General features: G+C 44.5%; 3 protein-coding genes across 3 annotated transcripts in view; 2 read left to right on the top strand and 1 right to left on the bottom strand.

Moving 5' to 3' along the window:
• Positions 1–1,925: 1,925 nt before the first annotated feature.
• Positions 1,926–5,203, top strand: prop1 (PROP paired-like homeobox 1; the record flags this gene model as incomplete). Its single annotated transcript, XM_083658755.1, has 3 exons — positions 1,926–2,025; positions 3,059–3,297; positions 4,835–5,203. The coding sequence occupies 3 exons, from the start codon at positions 1,926–1,928 to the stop codon at positions 5,201–5,203; spliced, it is 708 nt and encodes a 235-aa protein (XP_083514881.1).
• A 2,199-nt stretch (positions 5,204–7,402) lies between these two features.
• Positions 7,403–12,237, bottom strand: mcfd2 (multiple coagulation factor deficiency 2, ER cargo receptor complex subunit). Its single transcript, XM_083658382.1, has 4 exons — positions 12,163–12,237; positions 11,246–11,419; positions 10,227–10,386; positions 7,403–9,103 (listed from the first exon to the last, which is right to left on the bottom strand). The coding sequence occupies exons 2-4, from the start codon at positions 11,416–11,418 to the stop codon at positions 8,969–8,971; spliced, it is 468 nt and encodes a 155-aa protein (XP_083514508.1). The 5' UTR covers position 11,419; positions 12,163–12,237; the 3' UTR covers positions 7,403–8,968.
• Positions 12,238–16,898: 4,661 nt separating this feature from the next.
• ttc7a (tetratricopeptide repeat domain 7A) overlaps positions 16,899–22,858 on the top strand; it is a gene marked incomplete at its 3' end in the record, with an annotated part of 30,845 nt that continues 24,885 nt past the window's right edge. Inside the window, exons 1-3 of the mRNA XM_083658595.1 lie at positions 16,899–17,043; positions 19,805–19,959; positions 20,793–20,961. Coding sequence (XP_083514721.1) covers positions 16,914–17,043; positions 19,805–19,959; positions 20,793–20,961 — 454 coding nt within the window. The 5' untranslated portion in view covers positions 16,899–16,913. The remainder of the gene's footprint in view (positions 17,044–19,804; positions 19,960–20,792; positions 20,962–22,858) is intronic.

Below are 22,858 nucleotides of genomic sequence, written 5' to 3'. Positions count from 1 at the left end.
CACACACACACACACACACACACACACACACACACACACACACACACAACAAAATCACATTGTTCCACAGATATAGCCCGTGATGAGTTATGTTGCTGCTCTCCAAGTGTCTGAACTGTCTTCCACGCTGTCCTGCCGTCTGCTGACTGGGTCTCACTGGGTCTGGGCCCAGTGTCCAGTGGTCTGAGAGAGGACCGTTCTTCTCCACTGGTCCTGCACAGAGTTTAGCATCATGAGAATGCAAGAGTTCAGCTCAGTTCAATCTGAGGGTGCCGTGTCAGTCCAGCTTGCCCCTCTGCCTGCATGAACTGGCCCTCTTGTGCTACTACCCCCCATGCAGACGTGCCTCCCCCCCCCCCCCCCCCCACGCACACACACACCAGAATCAGTATATCTTTCAGAATCATAACGTCTGTCTTTTAATGTGGAGTGTGTGTGTGTGTGTGTGTGTGTGTGTGTGTGTGTGTGTGTGTGTGTGTGCAACAAACATTTGTTTGTTGCGGCTGGTGTGATCCCATCCCAAGATGGTCTCTATAATTTTGACTGTGACGTTATTTACTTATTTTATAGCAACTGTCTCGTCTGTTAGGAGGCTGTGATGATACTGACCTGAACAAAATGAATTTCCCCTTCTGGACAATAAAGAACGTCTAATCTAATCATCTCATCTCATCTAATCTAACGCAGGGATTGACCTGAGAGGAACTGCTTTTAGGAGACTGGGTCATTGTCAGCTGGACGGCTTCCACACTCCCCCTCCCCAGTAGGGCGTATGAGGACTCTGGGCTTTGCATGTGCAAGAGCTTGGCTGCTCTCTCTCTCTCTCTCTCTCTCTCTCTCTCTCTCTCTCTGCTCAGTCTCTCTCTCTCTGTCTGTCTGTCACACAGCCTGACGTTCTAGGGCCACCTGGTGGTCACATGCTCCATTGCACCTCTCCAGAGAGACACACAAACTACACCGAGATATGATGTTATAGTATCTTCACTCTACAATGGAGTTGGATAGCAGAAGATGTTAATGTCAGGTTTTGGTGTCCCTCAGAGTCAAAGCCTGGGCTTCTTTCTAGAGCCGTCATTTTGCACCAACAATCTTATACAGGGAGCTGAGGGAGGGAGCATTGTAGAAGAGGAGAGAGACACTTTCTCCACTGACACAGAAAACTCAGTAGACCAGAATGCAATGCAGCCATGGCATGTGTTTTGAGTAAGGAGTGCATAGACAGACAGACAGACACCGTAGCCACAAACTAGCTAAATACTTATATGCCCACATACGCCCATAACTTGAAATCAACAAGTTCATGCTACTTCTTTGGGAGTTGTCAAAAGGCATTGTGGGAAATGTAGGAAATAATTTAATCAGGTAGAAATGGACAATGCAAATCAAGTAGGAACACCGACAAGTTGATTACAGTTCATCATGGAAAAATGACTCCTGGAATGCATTGAACATCACAGGATGATGAGTAGTAGGCTATCTTAAGGTGGACTTTTTATTTAATGTCATGTAACGACAAGACAGCAAAAACTTGTAATAACTTGAATTTACCCAATGGATGCTGGTAATGTTTTAAAAACTTTTTTTTAAACCTACTAACGCACAAGCACACGCACACGCACACATACACACACACACACACACACTCACTCGCACACGCACACACACACTCGCACGCACGCACACACGCACGCACGCACACACACACACACGCAAGCACGCACGCACACACACACACACGCACGCACGCACACACACACACACACACACACACACACACACACACACACACACACACACACACAGGTAAAGGTAGAGTGAATGGGTGGGACATGCATGGGGCATGTGATGTCATGGTGAGCTGTGTCAGTCTGGGTGGATGGTGGTCCAGAGGGTCTCGGGGAGTGAGTGAGAGCAGACCTGCAGCGATGGCCCAGGTGAAGGCAGGTGGGGCTGCAGCGAGAAGCCATCAGGACCAGGACTGTGCTGAGATCTACTCTGACATGGCTACTGTCAGCTCCAGCGCAGGTGAGTCCACAGTGTTTTACAGTATATCAAGGTGGTAATGAACAGCAAATGTTAGACCGATATAATGTCCTTTGAATAAAAATCAGATATCAGCCAGTGAGTGTTCAATATGATGGAGGTGGCTCTCTGCAACACAGAAACCTGCAATTAAGTTTTTGCAAATTATTTTCTTGGCTTATTTTATTTATTAATTGAAGTGTTCACTAATGTTTCTTATCATTCTTCAAGTTAACTTAAAGTGAGTCTTAGTGTCCCATGATGTCTAAATGCTGTTACAGAGGCTTTTCCACCCTCATATTTTTCTGTCATGATATTACATATTGTCACCAAATATTCCTTGGCTTTAATACAGAAACATCAGTATCAGCCTCCAGCAGACGGTGTTGCTAAGTTTAGCGAATACAGGTTCTAGTTGAATTGAATCAATCATATTTGATCACAGTAAATAAGGCTTTGCAGTTTGGTGCACTATCCTCACCTTAATCCTAAAAGCCAGTAAATGACCTTCTTAATCCTTAAATCAGTTTGATTAATTAAACCTTTTTGAATCAGATTTCCAGCTTTGGGTGTGGAAAATTAACAGAGAGAGGAAAAATAAACTGTGTGTAAACAAAAGCAGAATGTTATTACCATTCATCAAACCGGCTCCTTCGGTCTTTTCTCCAACCGCCATAATGTGATTGGTCAATCCCAGCTCACTCCAGCAATCTTACAAATTAGTCACTTTGTTCACTATTGTTGTAATAATCTTGGTTCAAATCCCCCTGCAGTCTCTGGTATCTTTTTCTCACGAGATGCTCTTTGGCAGCTAAAGCCCCCTGGCTCTCAGGTTGCCCGGGTGGCAGTGGGAACCCTAAAGTCGGGGGTAATCCCCTTTTTTTTCGAGAGCGTTCGAGAGCCATCAGCGAGATGCGCTCTTACAAAACATTTAGGCCACTTTTTGTATGATGCCAACCAGGCCTGAAGCTGAGAAACAGCAGCTGAAGGCTTTTCCATTCAAAAAACCCCACTTTCGCCCTGATTCTGGGAACAGATATCGGAGAGTCGTCGGTGAGGAAAGGGTCAGTGTTGTGCGAGGACCCCGTGTCGGCGGGCCTGGCCCGGCACAGCAGGGGGGCGTACCCCTCGCCGGCCCGTAGGCGCCACCGCACCACCTTCAGCCACAAGCAGCTGGAGCAGCTGGAGGCGGCCTTCGGACAGAACCACTACCCGGACATCTACTACCGAGAGGAGCTGGCCCGGGTCACCAAGCTCAACGAGGCCCGCATACAGGTGGGATCATCACTCGTTGCACTTGTCAAAAGCAATATTTTTTTTACTCGAGGAATTGGAGGTGTGATTTAGAGTTTGGATACATCAACTTCAATCTGACACGACACTAGAGCTTAGATCGGGGACAAAGAGACAAGCCCGACCTGACCCGGGCCCATTCTGTCTGAGACCTGCCCATCCCATTGGCTGCCCATCTGACCGTGTGTGTGTGTATGTCTACATAGGCGATTCTAGGCTTTCCAAACAGGGGTTGCACCACCAAGAAGGTAATAGGACTCCGACTGGAGGGTATCTAGGGGGGGATGTGCTCCCCCTAGACAAATAAATGTATATTTTAAAGTAAAATGCATTAATCTGGTGCACTCCGAGAGCAAAATGAAGAGGCTAGTAGATATGATATAACTTGTCGCAGAACATCAATTTTGGTTTATTTGGTAAAAGTGGAACTGTAGCCTATTCCTTCTGGTTTTCTTCATTGTTCATGATTTTGTGGAAAGTATTGACTAAAGAGTCTATAGTGAATGCTGCTATTAACTTGTGTTTACTTTTGCTACTAAACCAACATCAGGACATCCAAGCAAGTTCTGACAGAGAGCAATGTTATTGGACCCATTGGACAAACACATTTGCATATCTCCCAGCATGCATTGTTCCTTCCAAACTTTTGACCACAAAGTAAAGTAACCACATTAAATAAGTGGTGAGTGGAAATAATCATTAGCCTATTCTTAGTTAAACATGCAGTTTTGGAACATTCAATAAAGACAAATAAAAAAATAGACTATGACTCGACAAGTGATACATACATGTTATGAGAGTGGTATATATATCCGTCACACTAATATCCGTTTTAGTGTAGAATGGTTACTTCCTTGCTTTGCTCTTCCCTAGAGTGCACAACCATGTTCAACCCTGGTGCCAGGCTGTTTCGGCCCTCATCAACATAAAATAAAAAATCATCTGGCCACTAGGGGTTGCACGTGCAGCCAGTGCACCAACGTACAATCGCGCATGTGTGTGTGTGTGTGTGTGTGTGCGTGCGCGCGTGCGTGCGTGCGTGCACCCATCCCATGCAACATAGAACTAAGGTATTTCCCAACATTTTATAAAATTGCCCAGAAAATGATCCAAAATGCCCCCAAAACATATTTCACAAGAGCAAAAAAACGCCCTTGTTAAAAAACAACAACAGTAAATTTCCTACCCTGGAATAGTATTTTCTTTATTCTAAATATTAGACTTACACTGACTGACTGACTGATTAAGTTACACCATTGGTCAGCCAGAACACGGTCAAGTGTCACCTTATGTCACCTTATGTAGCCCCGCCCACTTGACCAGTTGTGTTATGACTTCCTGTTCAGAACACCGTCTGTTTTACCTGCTCACTAACTGTACTGTCACAGGAAGTGTCAACACAATAGGAAGTAACTGGCTGAGCCCTGTGTTGGAACATAAGGTGGATAGAACCTTGTTTTAAGTGGTTTGGGTTCAACACAGGCCAGCTGACTCTTCTGAAACCTCCTTGCCTCAGCAGGTCTGGTTCCAGAACAGGAGAGCCAAGCAGCGGAAGCAGGAGCGCGCGTCCCAGAAAGTGCTCGCAGCAGTGGGTATGATACCGGGCCACCACGGGCCGCTGCTGGGTGGCGTGTGCGTCCAGCCGCCCGGCATGGCTCGCCAGTACTACCCCCAGGCCCTGGCACACATGCCCCGCCTCTCCCCCATGCTGCCCCCAGCGGGGTGCTCCCAGTGCCCCTCCTGCCCCGGCGTCCAGCCGCCCCCGGGCCCCCAGCGGCAGCACGACGACTGGTACGCCCCGCTGAGGGGCATCGGAGCGCCGCCCGCCGGCCTCGCCTCGCCCATGTTCTCCTTGGCCTCCATGGACCCCGCCTCCCACTGGAGCTAAGAAGAGATCAGAGGGAGGGGATACTTCCTTTATGTTTCACAATAAAATGTAAAATAGAGCTGTTTTTTTGTTTTGTTTTTTACCTATATTTATGTATCCAGTTATAGCCACAAAGCAGCTTGGGGTTGTCCAGTCTGTCACTGAACAACTCATTACACACCCAGTCATCACCTACATGTGTTGAGACGTCTTTGTGAATATGTATTAGACATCTTAGGACATGCTTCAAAACTTCTTAAGATATAGTTTAAAGGACGGCTTTACCGCTAATCAACCCACTTTGTATCATATATATAATCTATGTAAAATAAGCACATGGCCAGTGTTTTGCCTTCTCTCTCTGTTTACCTCAGGGTGAATTTGCTCCTGCTCCTGTCTGCAGAAACTCCGCCCCCCCGCCAGCTGCAAGTCATTAGGGCTCGTTAAGGCTCTCCATGTGATTCTCCATGTGTGGCATACTTAAAAAATACAAAATAAAACAATAACAGCCGCCCTCGGAGCAGATTCTGCCTCTCCAGCAGCACCTCCGCAGCTCCGTTGCTTTGGCAGAGGAGGAAATGGGAGATCTCCATGAGGAAAACACAGAGAGAGAAGGTAAACACTGCCCATGTGCTTATATTACAGAGATTATATATGATACAAAGTGGGTTGATTACCGGTAAAATGTTGGGGGTAACTCATTACAAAAGTAACATATTACATGTAATATATTACTTTTAGCAGTAACTCAGTAATATAACTTATTACTTATAGGATTTCAGTAATATTATACCAGTTACTTTGTCAAGTAACTCAAGTTACAAATTGAGTTACATTTTATTAAATCAAAGCACATATTTAAAAAAGATACAATCATTTCCTAATTAAACTGTGTTTTTATGCAAATAACCACTATAAATGACAATAACAAAGGAAAAGAATAACATTTAGAATTTTGGATTGCTTACACTGACTTCAAGGAGGTTGAAATTATTTTTCGGGATGGTTCTGGGGCGGCAATGTCATTCTGCTGCTGCTGTTGTTTTGGTAAAAGTAATGCAAAAGTAGTGAAATAAGTAATGAGTTACTCTACACAGAAAGTAACATTGTAAAGTAACGTATTACTTTCAAATGAAAGCAACTAGTAATATGTAGTATATTACATTTTGAAAGTAACTTGCCCAACACTGCCGGTAAAGCCATCCTTTAAGATGTACAATATTTATGGCTGGGTATGTAAGCACCTATTCACACTATCTGTGTTGCTTCCAATTCAAACATTCTTCCAATCACCTATGTTACCATCCCCCTGAACAACTCTAACCACTAATATACTGATTCACTGCACATGCACACACACACACACACATACACACACATGTGCGCGCGCAGACGCACACACATACACACAAATATGCTGCATCATATGGTGTACTCTCTATCAAACATTCCTGGAGGGGATCTTAAAGGGCCAGCTCACCCTAAAAACCAAAATAGATATTTTCCCTCTCACCTGTGGTGCTATTTATCCACCTAGATTGTTTTGTGTTAGTTGCCTGCGTTTTGGAGATATCAGCCCTAGAGAGTTCTGCCTTCTCTCAGATACAATGGAACTGGATGGCACTCGGCACTGTGGTGGTCGAAGTGACAAAAACATACATTTGAAAAACTCAACAGCAATGTCTCTTTCCAGAAATCATGACCTGGTTATTGAAGATAATCCACAAAGCTTGTGTGCAGTTTCATGTAGGAACTATTTTCTTTAGACCGAACTACACCCGCTAGCAACTAGTTAATTCCTACATGAAACTGCTCACAACTAGGTCTGTGTTATCTTGGGTAACCGGGTCATTATCTCTGGAAAGAGACATTATTGCTGTTGAGTTTTTCAAATGTATGTTTTTGCCGTTTTGAGCACCACAAGCCGAGTGCCATCCAGTTCCATTGTAGAGAGAAGGCAGAAATATCTACGCCTGATATCTCCAAAACTCAGCAACTCACACCAAAACGATGTAGATGGATAAATAGCACTACATGTAAGAGGAAAAACATGTCATTTTAGATTTTAGGGTGAGCTGGCCCTTTAACCTATAACATTTAAACTGCATTTCAATAGTGTGCATACAGCTCAAGCTGCATTTCATAAAGGATAATTACATTGTTGTTGCAACAATTGGTCATTTTCAAGAAAACACCAAGAGAACAACAGTGTGTAGATTACAGCATTTAATGTCACATTCCAGACTGAAACAACACAGTTGCGTCTGTTCTGCTACTCACTTATTTAAATCGTTGCGTTCAAACAACCTGAATTAATCAAAAACAATCAATACTGAATGACAAAAATATAGAATTCATCTGAAGGAAATGATACAGTAGAATAAATGACAGATGGATTAAACAGACAGGCAGGCATTGTCACACAAAAACCTGACATTGGCAGCTAATATTTTGGAGCGAGCTAACCCCGGGCTGACTTTTGCTGTGTATCTAGTGCTTTGGTAACCTGACGCTGCCAGGTTTGTTTCACATTGTGTTTCACGTGGTAGTGTTGCGAACTCAATACCACCCCATCTGGCCGAGTCAGGTTAGTGCTTTTAGTGAAAAGCCACGAAACACAAAGTCAGCCGAAATCGTCGGTGGCAGCAGCAGCAGCGGGTCTAGCTTTAGCTTATCCAGTGATGCAGAATGAACAATGCACAATGTGGCGCTGCGTTACATTCACTCTACGAGGAACAGGTCTACGTCAAGTATCTCCAGCTCTTAGGAGCTCCGTTTTTCGGCAACAGGGCTGAGGTGAAGCGGATGTGGACGGGGGCTCATACAGTCGATGACTCGAGCTGCGTTCAATAGGGGAAAAACCAGTCCAGCGAGAAGAAACACTGACATGCCACTCTAGCATCCCGCACGAGGTTTCCGCTTTACAACATTCAACAACGTTGTGTCATTCTGAACGCAGCCTTGGGGCCATCCTCTGAATGACAATCTTGCAAAAGCACCTGATCAATCCACCAAGCTTTGCTAATACTCTGTATTGTATACACACTGCTTCATTGGTATCACACTACATTTGCGTATCTAAAGGCCACTTTCAAACGTTGACATGAGGACGTGTGTCTTTATCGCTGTCAAAAAAAACAGCAAATGAAAGCCATGAATTGACATGAGGCGTCATTTGGTCCACAATGTTAGGTGTGACACAGGACATGTGTAGATGATTGTGCATTGATTGAAGGCCAGGAACTTTTCTGTGTAGATGCTACTGGGCTAGCACCACAGAACGAGTAAGACACAAACACTGCAGTGCTCCTCTGCTTCAAAGAAATGAACCTGATTTGGAAAAAGACGGGGTTGTGTTGTTACGTTAAAAAGTCACAGTGATGTTCCATCTATTTGACCTCCTTTTCCACTGCTTAACAAATTATTTAGCGTAAGAATTTTTACTGCCCTTTTGTCAGCTGCTTCTCGCACACTTCTTTCCAGGCCTAGGAGATACCTCAATTCGTGAGCAGTGACTGATTTGTTGACTGTCAGCAACAAGGTTACACAGAGGAGAAGAAGAAGAAAAATCAAGAATTGACAACATGTGCTTAGAAAATACACAAAAAGCTACATCAATTGCTAAACACATCTGATCGATCGCCTGCGAAACAAGAGAAACCTAAAGATGACGTTTTCAGTCTGGCTCTCTTGTGGCTCGTGTGCCTGCGGTGACGCGCGCTCCTTCCCTCCCTCCTCCTCCTCTGCAGCTTCCTCGCCGTGGTGGCCGGACACGGAGAAACCATATCAGTGCTCCAGTGATTTGGCGAACTCGGCGTAGTCGATGTAACCGTCGTTGTTTTTGTCGTCGTCCCGCAGAACGTCGTCGATGAGATTGATGAGGTCCTCCTCTCTCATTGGCTGGCTGTTCTCTCCTCCCTCCTGCAAACAAAGAAAAGTTGTTAAGATTAATAAGATTAAAGACGACATGAAACGGGTCTCAGAGAGGGTCAATGACGTATCAGCCGGAAAACAAATATTGTCTGAGATGAAAGAGGGTTGAGAGGCGGGCCATAGCATGTCGATGATTTGATTTGACAGTTCTGGGGACTGGAGTTGGCCTTGGTCAATCCTGGCGCTTGTATGGCGTGTTGTGCCCTCAAATCCAGTGGGATTCAGAGTGTTCTGCCGCTACGCGAGTGGGATCCGCACGGAACCGAGGAACTGGCTGCCTCCGCGCGTACTGCTGTTTCAAAGCCGAGGCAAGAGTGCTGCCTGCCGGCTTGGACTGTCCGAGGGGCCGGGGTAAGACTTAGATTTTTGTGATTTTTGTGTGTGAATACATTATTTAATAGGTGCACTGAATACCCAGGGATGTGATCTAAAATAGGAAAAAGTGATTTTTTCATTTCAGCTCGACTTTAAAGTTGTTAAATTGTAGTTTTCATATGATGGGAGGGGCATGTTCAACACACACACACACACACACTAGGGCTGTGAATCTTCACTGGCCTCCCGATTCGATTCGATTACGATTCATCTGTCAACGATTCGATTCGATTCGATTAAACGATGCATCACGATGCATCGCGATGCATCTTAAATCGATGCATCACTTTTTCCGCAATACATGATTTATTTTTTCTCACTTTCTTTTTTCTCACTGTGTGGCTACTTTTAAAATAAAAGTGCATTTGGAATTGCATTGTATTATGATCCATAATTAAAATAAACAACTGCATGTACTTACATTCTATTTTATTTGATTATAATTTTTTTTTTTTTTATAATCGATTTTTGATATTTGTTAATCGATGCAGAATCGTGCACGTCCGCATCGCGATGCATCGTATAATCGATTATTTTTGACACCCCTAACACACACCTACCTCTTTGTGCACGTGTGTGATAGCGGTGGCCAGCTCCAGGCCACACACACTCACACACACACACACACACACACACACACACACACACACACTCACACACACACACACACACACACACACACACACACACACACACACACACACACACACACACACACACACACACACACACCCACCTCTTTGTGTACGTGTGAGATAGCGGTGGCCAGCTCCAGGCCGTCCAGCAGGTTGTTGCCATCGTAGTCGTGCATCTTGAAGTAGTGCAGCTGAAGCTCCTGGGGGCTCATGTCCGTCTCTGGTTTGTCGATCACTCCCTCCAGGTGCTCCATGATGTGGCTGCAGGACCACACACATGGCTCAATGGACAGAACATCAAGGGTTCCAACACATTTTCCCTATTTTGATTTAAGGTTGTGTGTCCAGTGCTGATAATGGTTGGTTGGGATGGGCAGTATGACTTTCATTCATTCATTTCCTTTTATTTTACGAGGTCGATTATTGAGAAAAAATTATTTTACAATAACGACCTGGCCAAGAGGGCATAGAGGCATACACAAAAATAAGAACAATACAGATAAACAAATATAAACAGAGTTAAAAGGCATTAGCAAAAGCAGGCACATACAGTACATAGCAATTCTAAACTAAACATACAGGGCAGACGGGACATGCAGGGTTAGGAGACTAGGCAGGGGAGTCAGGGTAGTAAGTAGACAATTGCAGACGTGTGTTAAAAAGGACTTCAATAGTCTGCCAAAGAGCCAGGTCAACAAACTGGTCCAGCTGAAGTGATTTGTTAAAGAGTAGAAAGCTTTGCTACCAAAGGAGTTGTTGGTTTTTGGGACAGCGAGAATGATTAGAGTTCGATCTGAGGTTGTTGTAAGTAGATGTGGATACCGTTTCTTTGCAATACTGACAGTGTGTGGGTCTTCTACCATGAAACGTCTTTTTTTCCTGTGGTTTTTATTCAATAATCAAACTTTGAAAGACATGTAACTTATCAATTTCACTTCCCACTTTCCACATCTGTGTAGGAAAAGCAGAAACTACGTCTCCTGATCCCACCGAGGCAGGTTGAGCTTGTTGACAGTGTTCAAAGTTCATCACTCCGTGATGCAAATCAGGTCAGTATCATCGTGCATCAAGTAGCAGGGAGGGAACAACACGCTTTCATAAACACGTAGATCTCACTCACTCTTTGTCCTGGATCATGTTTCTGTCCAAGCCGTGGCCGTGGCCCGATCTCTGAGCTGCGTCGTCAGTGGCCGGCGGCTGCTCATGGTGCTCCTGATCCCCGCGGGAGTGAACACACAGCAACAGGAGGACCAGCAGACCCCCGCACTCCACAATATAGCTGCCGGTTCTCATTCTGACAGACAGACAGACAGACAGACAGACAGACAGACAGACAGACAGACAGAGACAGACAGACAGAGACAGACAGAAAGAGTTAAAGACTAGTGAATGAACTTGATGCTGCAATCTTTTTCATAGCCCCCCTGTAAGGCCATACATATTTTGTGCATCTTATTCTATGGCATTGTGGCCACCTATTACACAAATAACATTTTGCACATCCTGTAAACAGCATATTTACTCATAGTCCTCTCTTTTTATATGTGGATATTTTCATACTGCATAGCCTACCTTTCACATTGTTGCTATGGTTTCACACCATAAACATTTGACTAAACATCACAACCATTAAGTACGAGTCAGGAATATTGTGCCATAGTGCAAATGAAGGAGATGTAAATGGCATATAAAGTGATGAGAATCATTATGGACTTACCATAATGGAACATTGTAGTGATACTAGTGATGCGCAGACATCACTCTCATTACTGAGTAACGTTACTGGGATGTCAAAAAGCGTTTTCGTGTTAACTAGTTGCCTGTGACGAGGTTGCATGATGTAACTAGTTAGCGATCTGTTGACGTTTTTAGAAACATCCGTTAGCTGCACGGCTGGCCAACTGTAATAATGGCTACCACGACGCTTAATTTCATAGTTTCAAAAGACATGGCGGCGTTAATCTACGGTAATAATACATGCAGCGTGACATGAAGTACAAGGTTGGCTAACTGCGTTAACAGAAAAGGTAAAGTCACCTGTTTTCGTCAAGAGTTGGTTGTATTCACGTTTAGTTGGCTGCTGTCAGTGTAAACGTTATCGTCCACTACCTTTTTGGATCCAGTGGTTCGCCGTAGTCAAATTTGTCTTGGACACGACAGCGAAATCTGATTGGACGGTTGTTTCCAGAGAGTATATCGGGGAAACAAGAGCAGTACCCAACCATGGTGGCGTCATAGGTGGCGTGTTTTTGGGACATTTTTTGCGAGGACCCTTCTCACCCCGCCCTCCCCAGTTAACAGCACAATGTTGTCCAAGCGACAACGCTGTAAGACGTTAACTTATATGTCTTGAAATCAGTTACTGTTTTGCTAGGTACGTTTAGGTGCTCCTGGTTAGTGCAAGTATACGAAGGGTCCTGCATAATTCTGCTGTACGCAGTAGCTAACGGGTTTGCTGGCAAGTTGCTATTCATGAATATTTCTCATTTTAGCATTTTGGATGTTGATTACGTCTGGGTTTCCATGGTTTCCATAGCCTAGGCTGGAGTCGGACCATATCTTTCTTGTTAAATAAAGCATCTTTGAGATGTCACTACGTCAGCGGGGTCGTCGACCAGAACAGAGCACGCCCCTACAGAGCACGCCCCCTAAATAGACCAAATCAGCGGGATGTTTACATTTACTTCCGGGTACCCCTGGGTCCACACATTATAATGGCGGTGAACGGCACAAACTGACGTGTTGAAGACAAAAACAGACAAAGAAGACAAAAATGGTTCGTCCGTGTTGTGTTGTTGTTTAATATCATTCATAACAACACTTTCACTAACGTTAGTGGAGACCAGACTAGCTTATTTACCTGTTGGACCAGACCAGAGTAGACTTGACGCTAAATTAAATTAACGTGGCGTCGGTAGCTCTGTCTGTAACGTTAACGAGTCTGCTCTCGCCGAGAAGAGCCTGGTGACGCGAGGTTACGAGTCTGCAAAAAACAGCGAGTTTGACAGACAAACAAACATTATTAGCTAGCTAACACTACATAAAACAAACACAGAAGAAAGGCTAGATACGTCGGACAAGCATGTTTACCAACCGTTTAACCATTTAAATTGAAAGTAGTCGGCCGAAAACAACGAGAGGGTTTGACAGCATTTATTTGACAACACGCACATTTAAACCTGCCGCCTTCCCCAAGTGGTACCCGGAAGTAAATTTGTTTACATGTTGACGTCACGGTGATTTGGTCTTATGCAGGGGCGGTTTTAGCATCAGAGCTTTGGGTGGGCTCAGCCCACCCAAAGATCATGGACCGCTGAACCCCTAGGGGGGTCCGGGGGCATGCCCCCCCGGAAGAAAATTTTGTACAGTTTCAAGTAAAAATGGATCAAACTGGCGCACTTTGAGATCAAAATGAAGAGACTAGATCTATGAAGAACTACACACATCAATATCTTCTTTACCGTTCTGTGGTTTTACAGCGATGAAAAAATAATTGTTTCCCTATATATACTATATATATTCTGCATACAGGTTCTATATGGTAGAATTATGCTTGCATAAATAATACCAAAATCACTTCAGGGGAGTTTCAAGTAAAGTAACATTTTGCTTTGTAGGCAAAACAAAAGTAAAATTATATCAAAAGGGAACTTCCTAACTTATTGGCTAAGATAATAATATACTGTAAGCACTAAAGCAGGAGTTTGCAGTCAACTAGTTGAAATTAATATGTGGCAGTATTTGTGGGGGTCAAAATCTATGTAGGGTGTACCACCACAAATAGATCAGTGTATGGGAAACACTGACTATTAAATTGTGTGACTAGAAAGACACCAATAAATCTGAGAAAATGTACTTTAATTTTGAACAACAGCACTACAACGGTGGCATTACAAATGGTATTATGAAATTATTGTGGGAAAAAACAAGATCTGACTGGTTGGAAGTTGGTAGGCTACCACCACCACAGTGTGCAAAAATAGGGAAAGAAGGAAAGAAAAGGGAATAGCATGCCATGCACGCAGGGGCGGACTGGGATCATAATTCAGGCCGGGCATTAGATACCAAACAGGCCAGGCCGATACGGGCCGACGCGCGTGCCGGCGTCCGAAGGGCGGCGGCGAAAAATTTGGGGCGTTTGAAGCTCAATTTGGGCCGTTTGAAGCTCAATTTGGGCTGTTTGAAGCCAGATATGGGTCGTTTAAAGCCAGATTTGGGCTGTTTGAAGCCCGATTTGGGCCGTTTGAAGCCCAATTTGGGCCGTTTGAAGCCCAATTTGGGCCGTTTGAAGCCCAATTTGGGCCAAGTCCAATTTTACAATGAGATGCACCCACTTTAAACCTGAATAAAGTAATAAAACCACTAGTAAACCAGTAGGCGGCGCCTGGCCTGCTGTTCAGTGAGTGGCCTGGCCTGGCCTGCAAAAAAAAAAAAAAACGTTTTTTTTTTTTTTTTTGGTAGGCCAGGCCAGGCCAGGCCACCGGGCATTTGCCCGACGTGCCCGATTATGCAGTCCGCCACTGCATGCACGCATGTTAAGCTATCATCATCATCACATCAGACAGGCTGTGTAAAGCAGCCACTTGCGATTCTGAAGGGCTTAATTTCATTCAGATAACAAGGGACCCGTTTGAAAATATGTTTGTCACTTATGCCCATATGTTTCTCAAAAAACATTGCATCCATTTACACCCACTTTACTGCGAGCTAGCATGACATGGCTGGCTGGTGCCATGGTAGCCTACCTACCTTCCTCCAGTCCACCTGTTTGTCTGGCAGGCACAGCCACAAGTTCTTTTGTTTAGCCTACGAAACAACGTTACGCGCTAATTTGCATATCAATATGCGCTAATTAAGTAACTACTAACGACTCTGACTGCTCAATGCTCACCTCACAGTTTCATTGATCATGAGTGGGGAGAACGATTGTGTGGACTGTGGAGGACCACTTCGCTGGTGTACTGTGTGACCTGTGTGAAGTGATGTGGGATTAGGCAGATAGATGGAGGAGGGAGCGCCTGCGCAGCCGCGGTTCTAGAAACTTTTCGGGTGGGCTGAACCCCCCTAAATGTTTGTCTCAGCCCACCCTAAGAACATAGAGGGGGGGGGGGGGAAACACGCACACAGCGCATTGAGTGTAGTCAGAAACTGCTACTAATGACCACCATGGATTTGGAGAGAAAAAAAAAAAAAAAAAAAAAAACTTTTTTTTTGCCTCTATTTTTTTGGGTGGGCTGAGACTATTTTTGGGTGGGCTAAAGCCCACCCAAAAACGGCCTAGAACCGCCCCTGGTCTTATGCGAATCAAAGGTGATCCACAAAGCATTATCCAGCTCCGGCCGGAGCCAGTACAGAGCACGCCCTACAGAGCACGCCCCCTAAGTATAGAGCACGCCCCCCAAGTACAGAGCACGCCCCCTAAGTACAGAGCACGCGCATTTAATATCCAAAGCGCACCTGGAAGAGTTTGCTGAATTGGAGAAGCGTTGTTTTCTGACAGGCAAATCAAGTTTCCAGAGAGAGAGAATGCCGCGGCGAAATCTCTTTTCAAACGGCTTGAGGTTTTCTTTTATCTCTCACTAAAGTAGCTGATAATAGACTCCGAGTAGACCCCCCGTGTGTGATTGAGCTGTCTACTGTGGTTTAGGCAGAACATGACATGTATGTGTTCACTATTTTTGTCCACATGAAGGCGCTGCAGTGTGCGCACTGATAGCCCGTTAATGCTTTAATATATCTCAATGATGCTTTCAGACTGCATAGTGATAGTAGATTGTAAATGTGACAGTGTGATGGCTGACAACTGAGCCTGAGTGTTGCTTATGGCAGCGTCGGGCCGCTAATGCTGCTGAGCCAGATTGCCCAGAAGATCAGGAAGCAAGAGATCTCTAACTCTGCCAAATTGATTTCCCATTGAACTCATTAATGAATTTAACTACTGTGTGAACACCACTAAAACAGGGAAATCACAACTTTTCTGCATGCAACCTGACCTGTACCTTTTACCGTTTTTGTTTTTGGCGATGCACATTGTCTGCACCGTTTTCTAGCCTATGTTTCATTCTGCATTTCTTAAGCCCTCCCTGATCCAGTTAGTGTTAAGATTAGAGCATGGTCTTTAGGTAAGACACCCTTCCCTTTAGTTCAAACACCTAGATCCCTCACATTGCCACGATATTCAAGCAGAAAATAAATGTTATGTGTTGAACCAGTTGTTATAAATAGTCAAATTAAGCATTAGGCATCATTGACAGAATCCTGCATGATAAAAACGAAATAACCAAAAAATAAGAGGGTCCACAATGTTAAAGTTAAGAATTTACCATGCAAATATTGTAGAAAGCTTGGCCATAGCCTACTGTATTGTAAATTATAATGTTAATCATTAACACCAACAGTTAATGTTAATTCTATATTACAGCCTATGTATAAGCATTTGATAGGCTATGCATTCCATAATTAAAAATACACTATAGGCTATAAGACTGAATGAATGTCAACGAGCCTACATTTTTTTTGCCAATTTTGAGAAACATCCAAATGAATATAGCCTAACTATTTTGCAATATATTAATTTTAATTATTTGCAGTAGGCTATATATTTATATTCTCTTTGATGCAGCCTCTCATAGTTCATGATCTTGGTTGCTGCATAGGGGGCTGCCTGCCCCCCAAACCCTCCCCCTCCTCCTCCAAGATTGCTGCACATAATTATCTCTCTTCTTGGTAGTCTGCAGTTACTTCCATCGTGTCCGGGGAGTGCAGCAGTCACCGCCGGGACAGCGCCGATGGCATCCCGGGGCTCCTTCACCCAGTACCGCCTGGAAGCGGAGATCGAGCGCTACCGGGCCGAGTGTCAGTGGGACAAGATGCCCGCGATGGTCGAACAGCTGCTGGCGGCGCGGATCCACGAAGACGGTGAGTGCGTGGTCACCTGGAGGCTCACGAATCATGATCCACGCACACTGCAAAAAAAAAAAAATCCCCCTCAACAAGTCTTTTAGTCGTGTTTACTTTAGGCTTAAAATCTTATTTATCAACTGCGGGGGAAATCGATGTCAGTTTTTTCAGCTGTTAGTGCAGTTTCACTCAAACAAGTGTCAAATCGAGATGGTATCAAGAAAATGACACTTGATTCAAGCAGTTCTTGATTTGCAGTGGAAACAAGCAGCGTTATCTCACCCCATTTTGCAGATTTCTTTTCACTTCTTTTAAGAAAAGTGATTTTAAGACTAAATTTAAGACCAAAAAGTGGGTAGGTGTAGTAGGTCTACTTTTTGCAGTGCTGGGATATTGGCACTAACACAATTTGGACTTTAGACTCTCAGTGAGATCAAGGAAGGAGGCATCTGAAGAAGTCTTTAAAAGTTTGACGCAGCCAAAACATACCTTTGTAGGCTATGTCTCAGTGGGGTTAGACAGAGCAGGGGTCACAGGTCAAATGAGCAATAGTTTAATTTTACTGTTAAACTATTACTGTTAGAAGTTTGTCTAATAGAGTGACTGTTTTGATTATAGAGAGCACCCTGCACTTTGTTCATCTCTTCTACAGCTCAGTTATCATTTGGGCTTTCTCGGGACAAAATCTCATAAATTTCATGATAATATTATAACATACTACTCCTATATGTCTGTGGCCTATATTGTTCACGTTTTTTTTAAATGGAAAAAGTCTTGTGATGTTTCATGTTGTTATGGCATTAATGGCAAAACAACACATTCCAGCCTATATTCACTGCATGTCTTTGCCCTTGGAATTATTGCACGTAACATGTGCTCAAACAACGTGTGCAAACAGAGTTATCATTATGATCATGTGCCTCATAAGGCATAAGCCGCTAATGCACCTGCCTCTGCCCCTCACCTGAGCCACCTTAGCCAAAGTCAACATGGGCTCAGGTGAGGTGACTGCCTGACTGGACCGGGCCGTCCTGACCCGTCTCTCTCTCCACGCTGCTGCTCTGACGCTCTGAGGCTTTATGGAAGGACTAATGGATGATGCACTGCTCGTTTGAGATGTTTATTTGAAGCGACTCTGACTCCTTCTTGCCAGGTGAAGCTGGCCAGCTCGCCCCCCCCCTCCTCCCGAACATTACAGTCGGACACAAGAAGGGAAAACAAGAAAGACAACAAAACACTTTTTTGTTGTTGGTCTGAGTTGTTGGTCTGATTCTAAATATAACTGAATCACTTTGTTTGACCAAGTAAACAAAATGTCAATGGAAAAATGAATGGCTGACCAGTGACCACTTGCCCACAGCCATCCAATGACACTCAATCATGAGACTTAATCTTCTTGGAAACTATTTTTTATTTTATTCTGATTGGTTTTAGATTTGTGTCATAGTTCTGTGGAGCCCGACATGAGCCCGACTTTTTTTTTCATACCGAAGGCCCCTGGGCACCTGCCCGGGTTGCCCATATGGTCGATCCAGGCCCTGGGCTTTGGTGTCAGTCGCTCAGAACCAAAGAGCGAGAGCTTCTTTCTACAGCCGCCATTTTGCACCAAGAGACGTTCAACACTCATACCGGGAGAAATCCATCGTAGAAGAGGAGATAGAGCAGTTTCTCATCAGACAGTATAGCCTCAATGGCCCAGAATGCATCAGACAGTATAGCCTCAATAGCCCAGAATGCAATGCGTGTTGCGTTCTGAGTAAGGGGCACGACTCACTTCCTCTCGGAAAAACCTTGGCTCCGTTATCGCTATCATTATTGCTCCCTCCACCTACATTCATAACCCACAGCTGAAGGCAACACGTTGACAGCCATTCTCTCTGTGGCTTGTCCAACAACGACATTCGAAAATCATAGGAAATTGTAGGGGGTGAAAACAAGGCAGGTTGAGGGAAAGCTTGAATACACAAAAAAAACGCTTAATCTCCAACTAACTGCTGGAATGTAGCGAACATTTGTCCTTTAATATCTTTGATGAAACTTGTTGAGGTGAAGCCATGAGTATTGCTCTTGCACACTTCATGGCACTGGTGGGTCTTTGTAAAGGCGAGGTGACATCTCTTCTGAAATCATTAACGACATTCCCACTGTAGCGAGACATGCTTTGTTTATCCCTCACCTAGCCCCCTCTCTGATAGCGTAGCTCTGGCCTTGGCTAACGCTGATAAAAACTGACAGGCAAATATGTCAAGTACACCCCATCGTAAACACCGGCCGCAGACTTGGCGTCACAACACACGTGCGCCCGCGCAGACAGGAAGAAGTTAAACAGGAAGTCTCTAATCCACACTGTGTGTGTGTACACAACACGGGAGCTTTACGACTGCGGACACTGACTTGGGTCTGAAGGCCGAGGCACTGGTTTTATGTCAGTCTGACTGTGTCATCTAACATAACTTGATCCAGTGTTAGACAGGCAGACATTGTGACTCTATCATCATCATATGATCACAGTGTTCACAGGCTATTTCAAGGAAGCTTCATAAGGAAATGGAAACTTTTTTTTTTTTTTTTTTCCCAAATAGAGTTGTGGAGTCTGGTGTATTTTAACTGCTCTCGCTCAGTTCGGTGGGAAATGCTGTTTGTAAGGGACTGTGGAGGATTTGCTTTGGCTCCAGTCCAGAGACAAATGACCTACGACCCTGAACTCAAACCTACGCCTCCACTCCTACCGAGGCTGTTAATTCTTTAACTTTTAAACCCCGCCCCCCTCCTCCCCCAGATGACTACGGGACGCTGCTATTGGCCGAGGCGCTGCTGGAGGAGTGCCTGCAGGAGAACATGGAGCTGTTACGGAGCTCCACACCTCTGACGGATAAGAGCCTGTCCCGGGCCAAAGGCCACCTCAACACCATCCTGAGTCACGGCCGCCTGGCAGTCAGTCACTCTGCGTCCTCTCCTTCAATCTGATTTCTGCTTTCATTCTGAAGATGATTTTATTTTTGTTTACCATGTTATTCCCACTGAGATTAATCATATATATTTCAAGGAAAATCTGGCCAACAAAGCAGCATCAAGACATACAAAAGCAAAAGACATACATTTGGATTAGGCAGAAGGCTTTCCACTAACCTTGTGAGGCTGCTGCGTGTTGCACGAGATCATGAGATCACGATCACAAAAATCCACCGTGCCATGCTCAAATCTAACTGATTTGAATCCATACCATCAGTGGTTCGCACCAATCAGTGTCCAGAGGTAGCTATGGGGCGGGCTTTGGTGTGATGATGCCAGTGAGAGCATGATAGACGTGATAGACAGATGGTTCATCCAATCACCTGCCAGGTGTTTTTTTTCTTTTGATGATTTACGCCACTTTTCAAAAGCTGAGTTACAAAGTGCTTCACAATCAGTAAAGTAAAAAAAAACAAAAAAAACAAAAACAATGAATGAAACACTGACAGTATATACATACAAGCAAATATAAAATAATAGAAGCAGCGGAAATAATATTGAATTTATTTATTTTTTATGAATAAAACAACATGAGAAAAAAATGTCAGTGATGGGGTGCACGAAGGAAGTTTCTAAAAGCAATCAAAGTTGTCATTTAAAAGAAAGCACTGATTTTGTGAGTCTGATTTTCCCCAGGCGGATGTTCTGTTGCCTCACAGAATCACACATTTAATTTGAAAAATGTTTAATATGTTTACTGAAGAAATAACAGAATTTTTTCCTCATGACCGTTTGGTTTCCCTCTCTCCCTCCAGCCCAGGTACTTGAATGAGGCTCTGCTGCTGATGGCCAAGGTCCACTACGTCCAGGGTCGCTACCGGGACGCCCAGGGCATGTGTGCCAGGGTGGGGATCGAGGAACTGACCCAGGACGACCAGCCCACCTACCACCTACGCCTGCTGGCTGAGGCTTTCGTCATCAAAGGTACCCAAGGCCTCTCCAAAACACACAAATGATCACATTCAATTGGAGACATTCATATAAATACTGTCAACACACATATTGCTGAGAAGATTGTCAGCCTCTACACAACTTTTTATATGGTGTGTCACCAGGCTCAGATCCAATGGAAATGTGCTGTATTGCTGTGTAAGGCACAAAACAGGAAGAAGGCACTTCTCTTCCAGCAACATGTTTATCCCATTGACTGTATATATTATCTGGATGGACTCAGCCCATTGGTTTTTGATACCACAAAATGAAGCCTCGAGTCTCCTGCTTCCTTCCTGGTAATGTTTGATTGGATGAATGGATTTTCCTGGAGCATTGTGGGAAATCCTCGTACTGTAGATGCAGTCTCGCGAGCCCAGCCGACCGTCCGCCTGGCTTGTGTTATTGCTGCTGCTAAGCCTCCCGCAAAATAAATCCTATTTCAAAATATGCGTTGTTTTGATAAACTCCCACAAAGATACAAAAAAGATTTCCGAATCAAATTCTGTTTTTTATTCAAATAACCACTATAGATGACAATAACAAAGGAAAAGGATAACATTTAGAATTTTGGACGGTTTACACCGACTTCAAGATGATTGAAATTCTATTTCGGGATGGTTCCATGGCGGCGGTGTCATTCTGCTACTGCAGTTATCTTAGTGAAAGTAATGCAAAAGTAGTGTAATAAGTAACGAGTTACTCTACACAGACGGTAATATTGTAAAGTAACTTATGATGACTTTCAAATGAAAGTAACTAGTAATATGCAGTCTATCACATTTGGAAAGTAACCTGCCCAACACTGAGGAGGATCAGGCTGTTTTTCTTTGCTCCTGAAAACCTGTCACTTTTCCATGTTTATTATTAGTAGTAGTTAATTGTAGTAGTGCCATACTGGTTGGTTTCAATGGAGTGTTTTAGTGTCCCATGATGCTCTACTCTGCTGCTTCAGAGACAAGAATACAGTTCTGTTGGAAACACTGAGATCTGCACATTTTGATTATTTAAGGATCCAGAGTATTGGCATGAATATCAGCCTTAAATCAGAAACATCTCAGCATCGGCCTTCAAAACTCCCACGTCCACAGATCCCTTGTGTTCCTCATCACCAGGACTCATCATTACATCATCACCAGGACTCCAGACTTTTCCAACGGTATGCAGAGTGTGTGGAAAGTGTCTCTCCTGTCCTGATGTTTCATAACCCTGCGGTGTAGAGCCTAATTTTCAAACCCACAAGCCTACCTACCTACCTACCTACCTACCTACCTACCTACCTACCTATCTACACACCTCCCTACCTACCTACCTACCTACCTACCTCCCTACCTACCTACCTCCCTCCCTACCTACCTACCTACCTACCTACCTCCCTACCTACCTACCTACCTACCTACCTACCTACCTATCTACATACCTCCCTACCTACCTACCTACCTACCTACCTCCCTACCTCCCTCCCTACCTACCTACCTACCTACCTACCTACCTACCTACCTCCCTACCTACCTACCTACCTCCCTACCTACCTACCTACCTATCTACCTACCTACCTCCCTACCTACCTACCTACCTACCTCCCTACCTACCTACCTCCCTACCTACCTACCTACCTACCTACCTACCTCCCTACCTACCTACCTCCCTACCTACCTACCTCCCTACCTACCTACCTACCTCCCTACCTACCTATCTACCTACCTACCTACCTACCTCCCTACCTACCTCCCTACCTACCTACCTACCTATCTACCTACCTACCTACCTATCTACCTACCTACCTCCCTACCTACCTCCCTACCTACCTACCTACCTACCTACCTCCCTACCTACCTCCCTACCTACCTACCTACCTACCTACCTACCTACCTATCTACATACCTCCCTA

Source organism: Poromitra crassiceps (genome assembly GCF_964638095.1).
Source record: "Poromitra crassiceps genome assembly, chromosome: 22".
Lineage (NCBI taxonomy): Eukaryota > Metazoa > Chordata > Actinopteri > Beryciformes > Melamphaidae > Poromitra > Poromitra crassiceps.
This window is presented reverse-complemented; position numbering and strand designations above follow the sequence as displayed.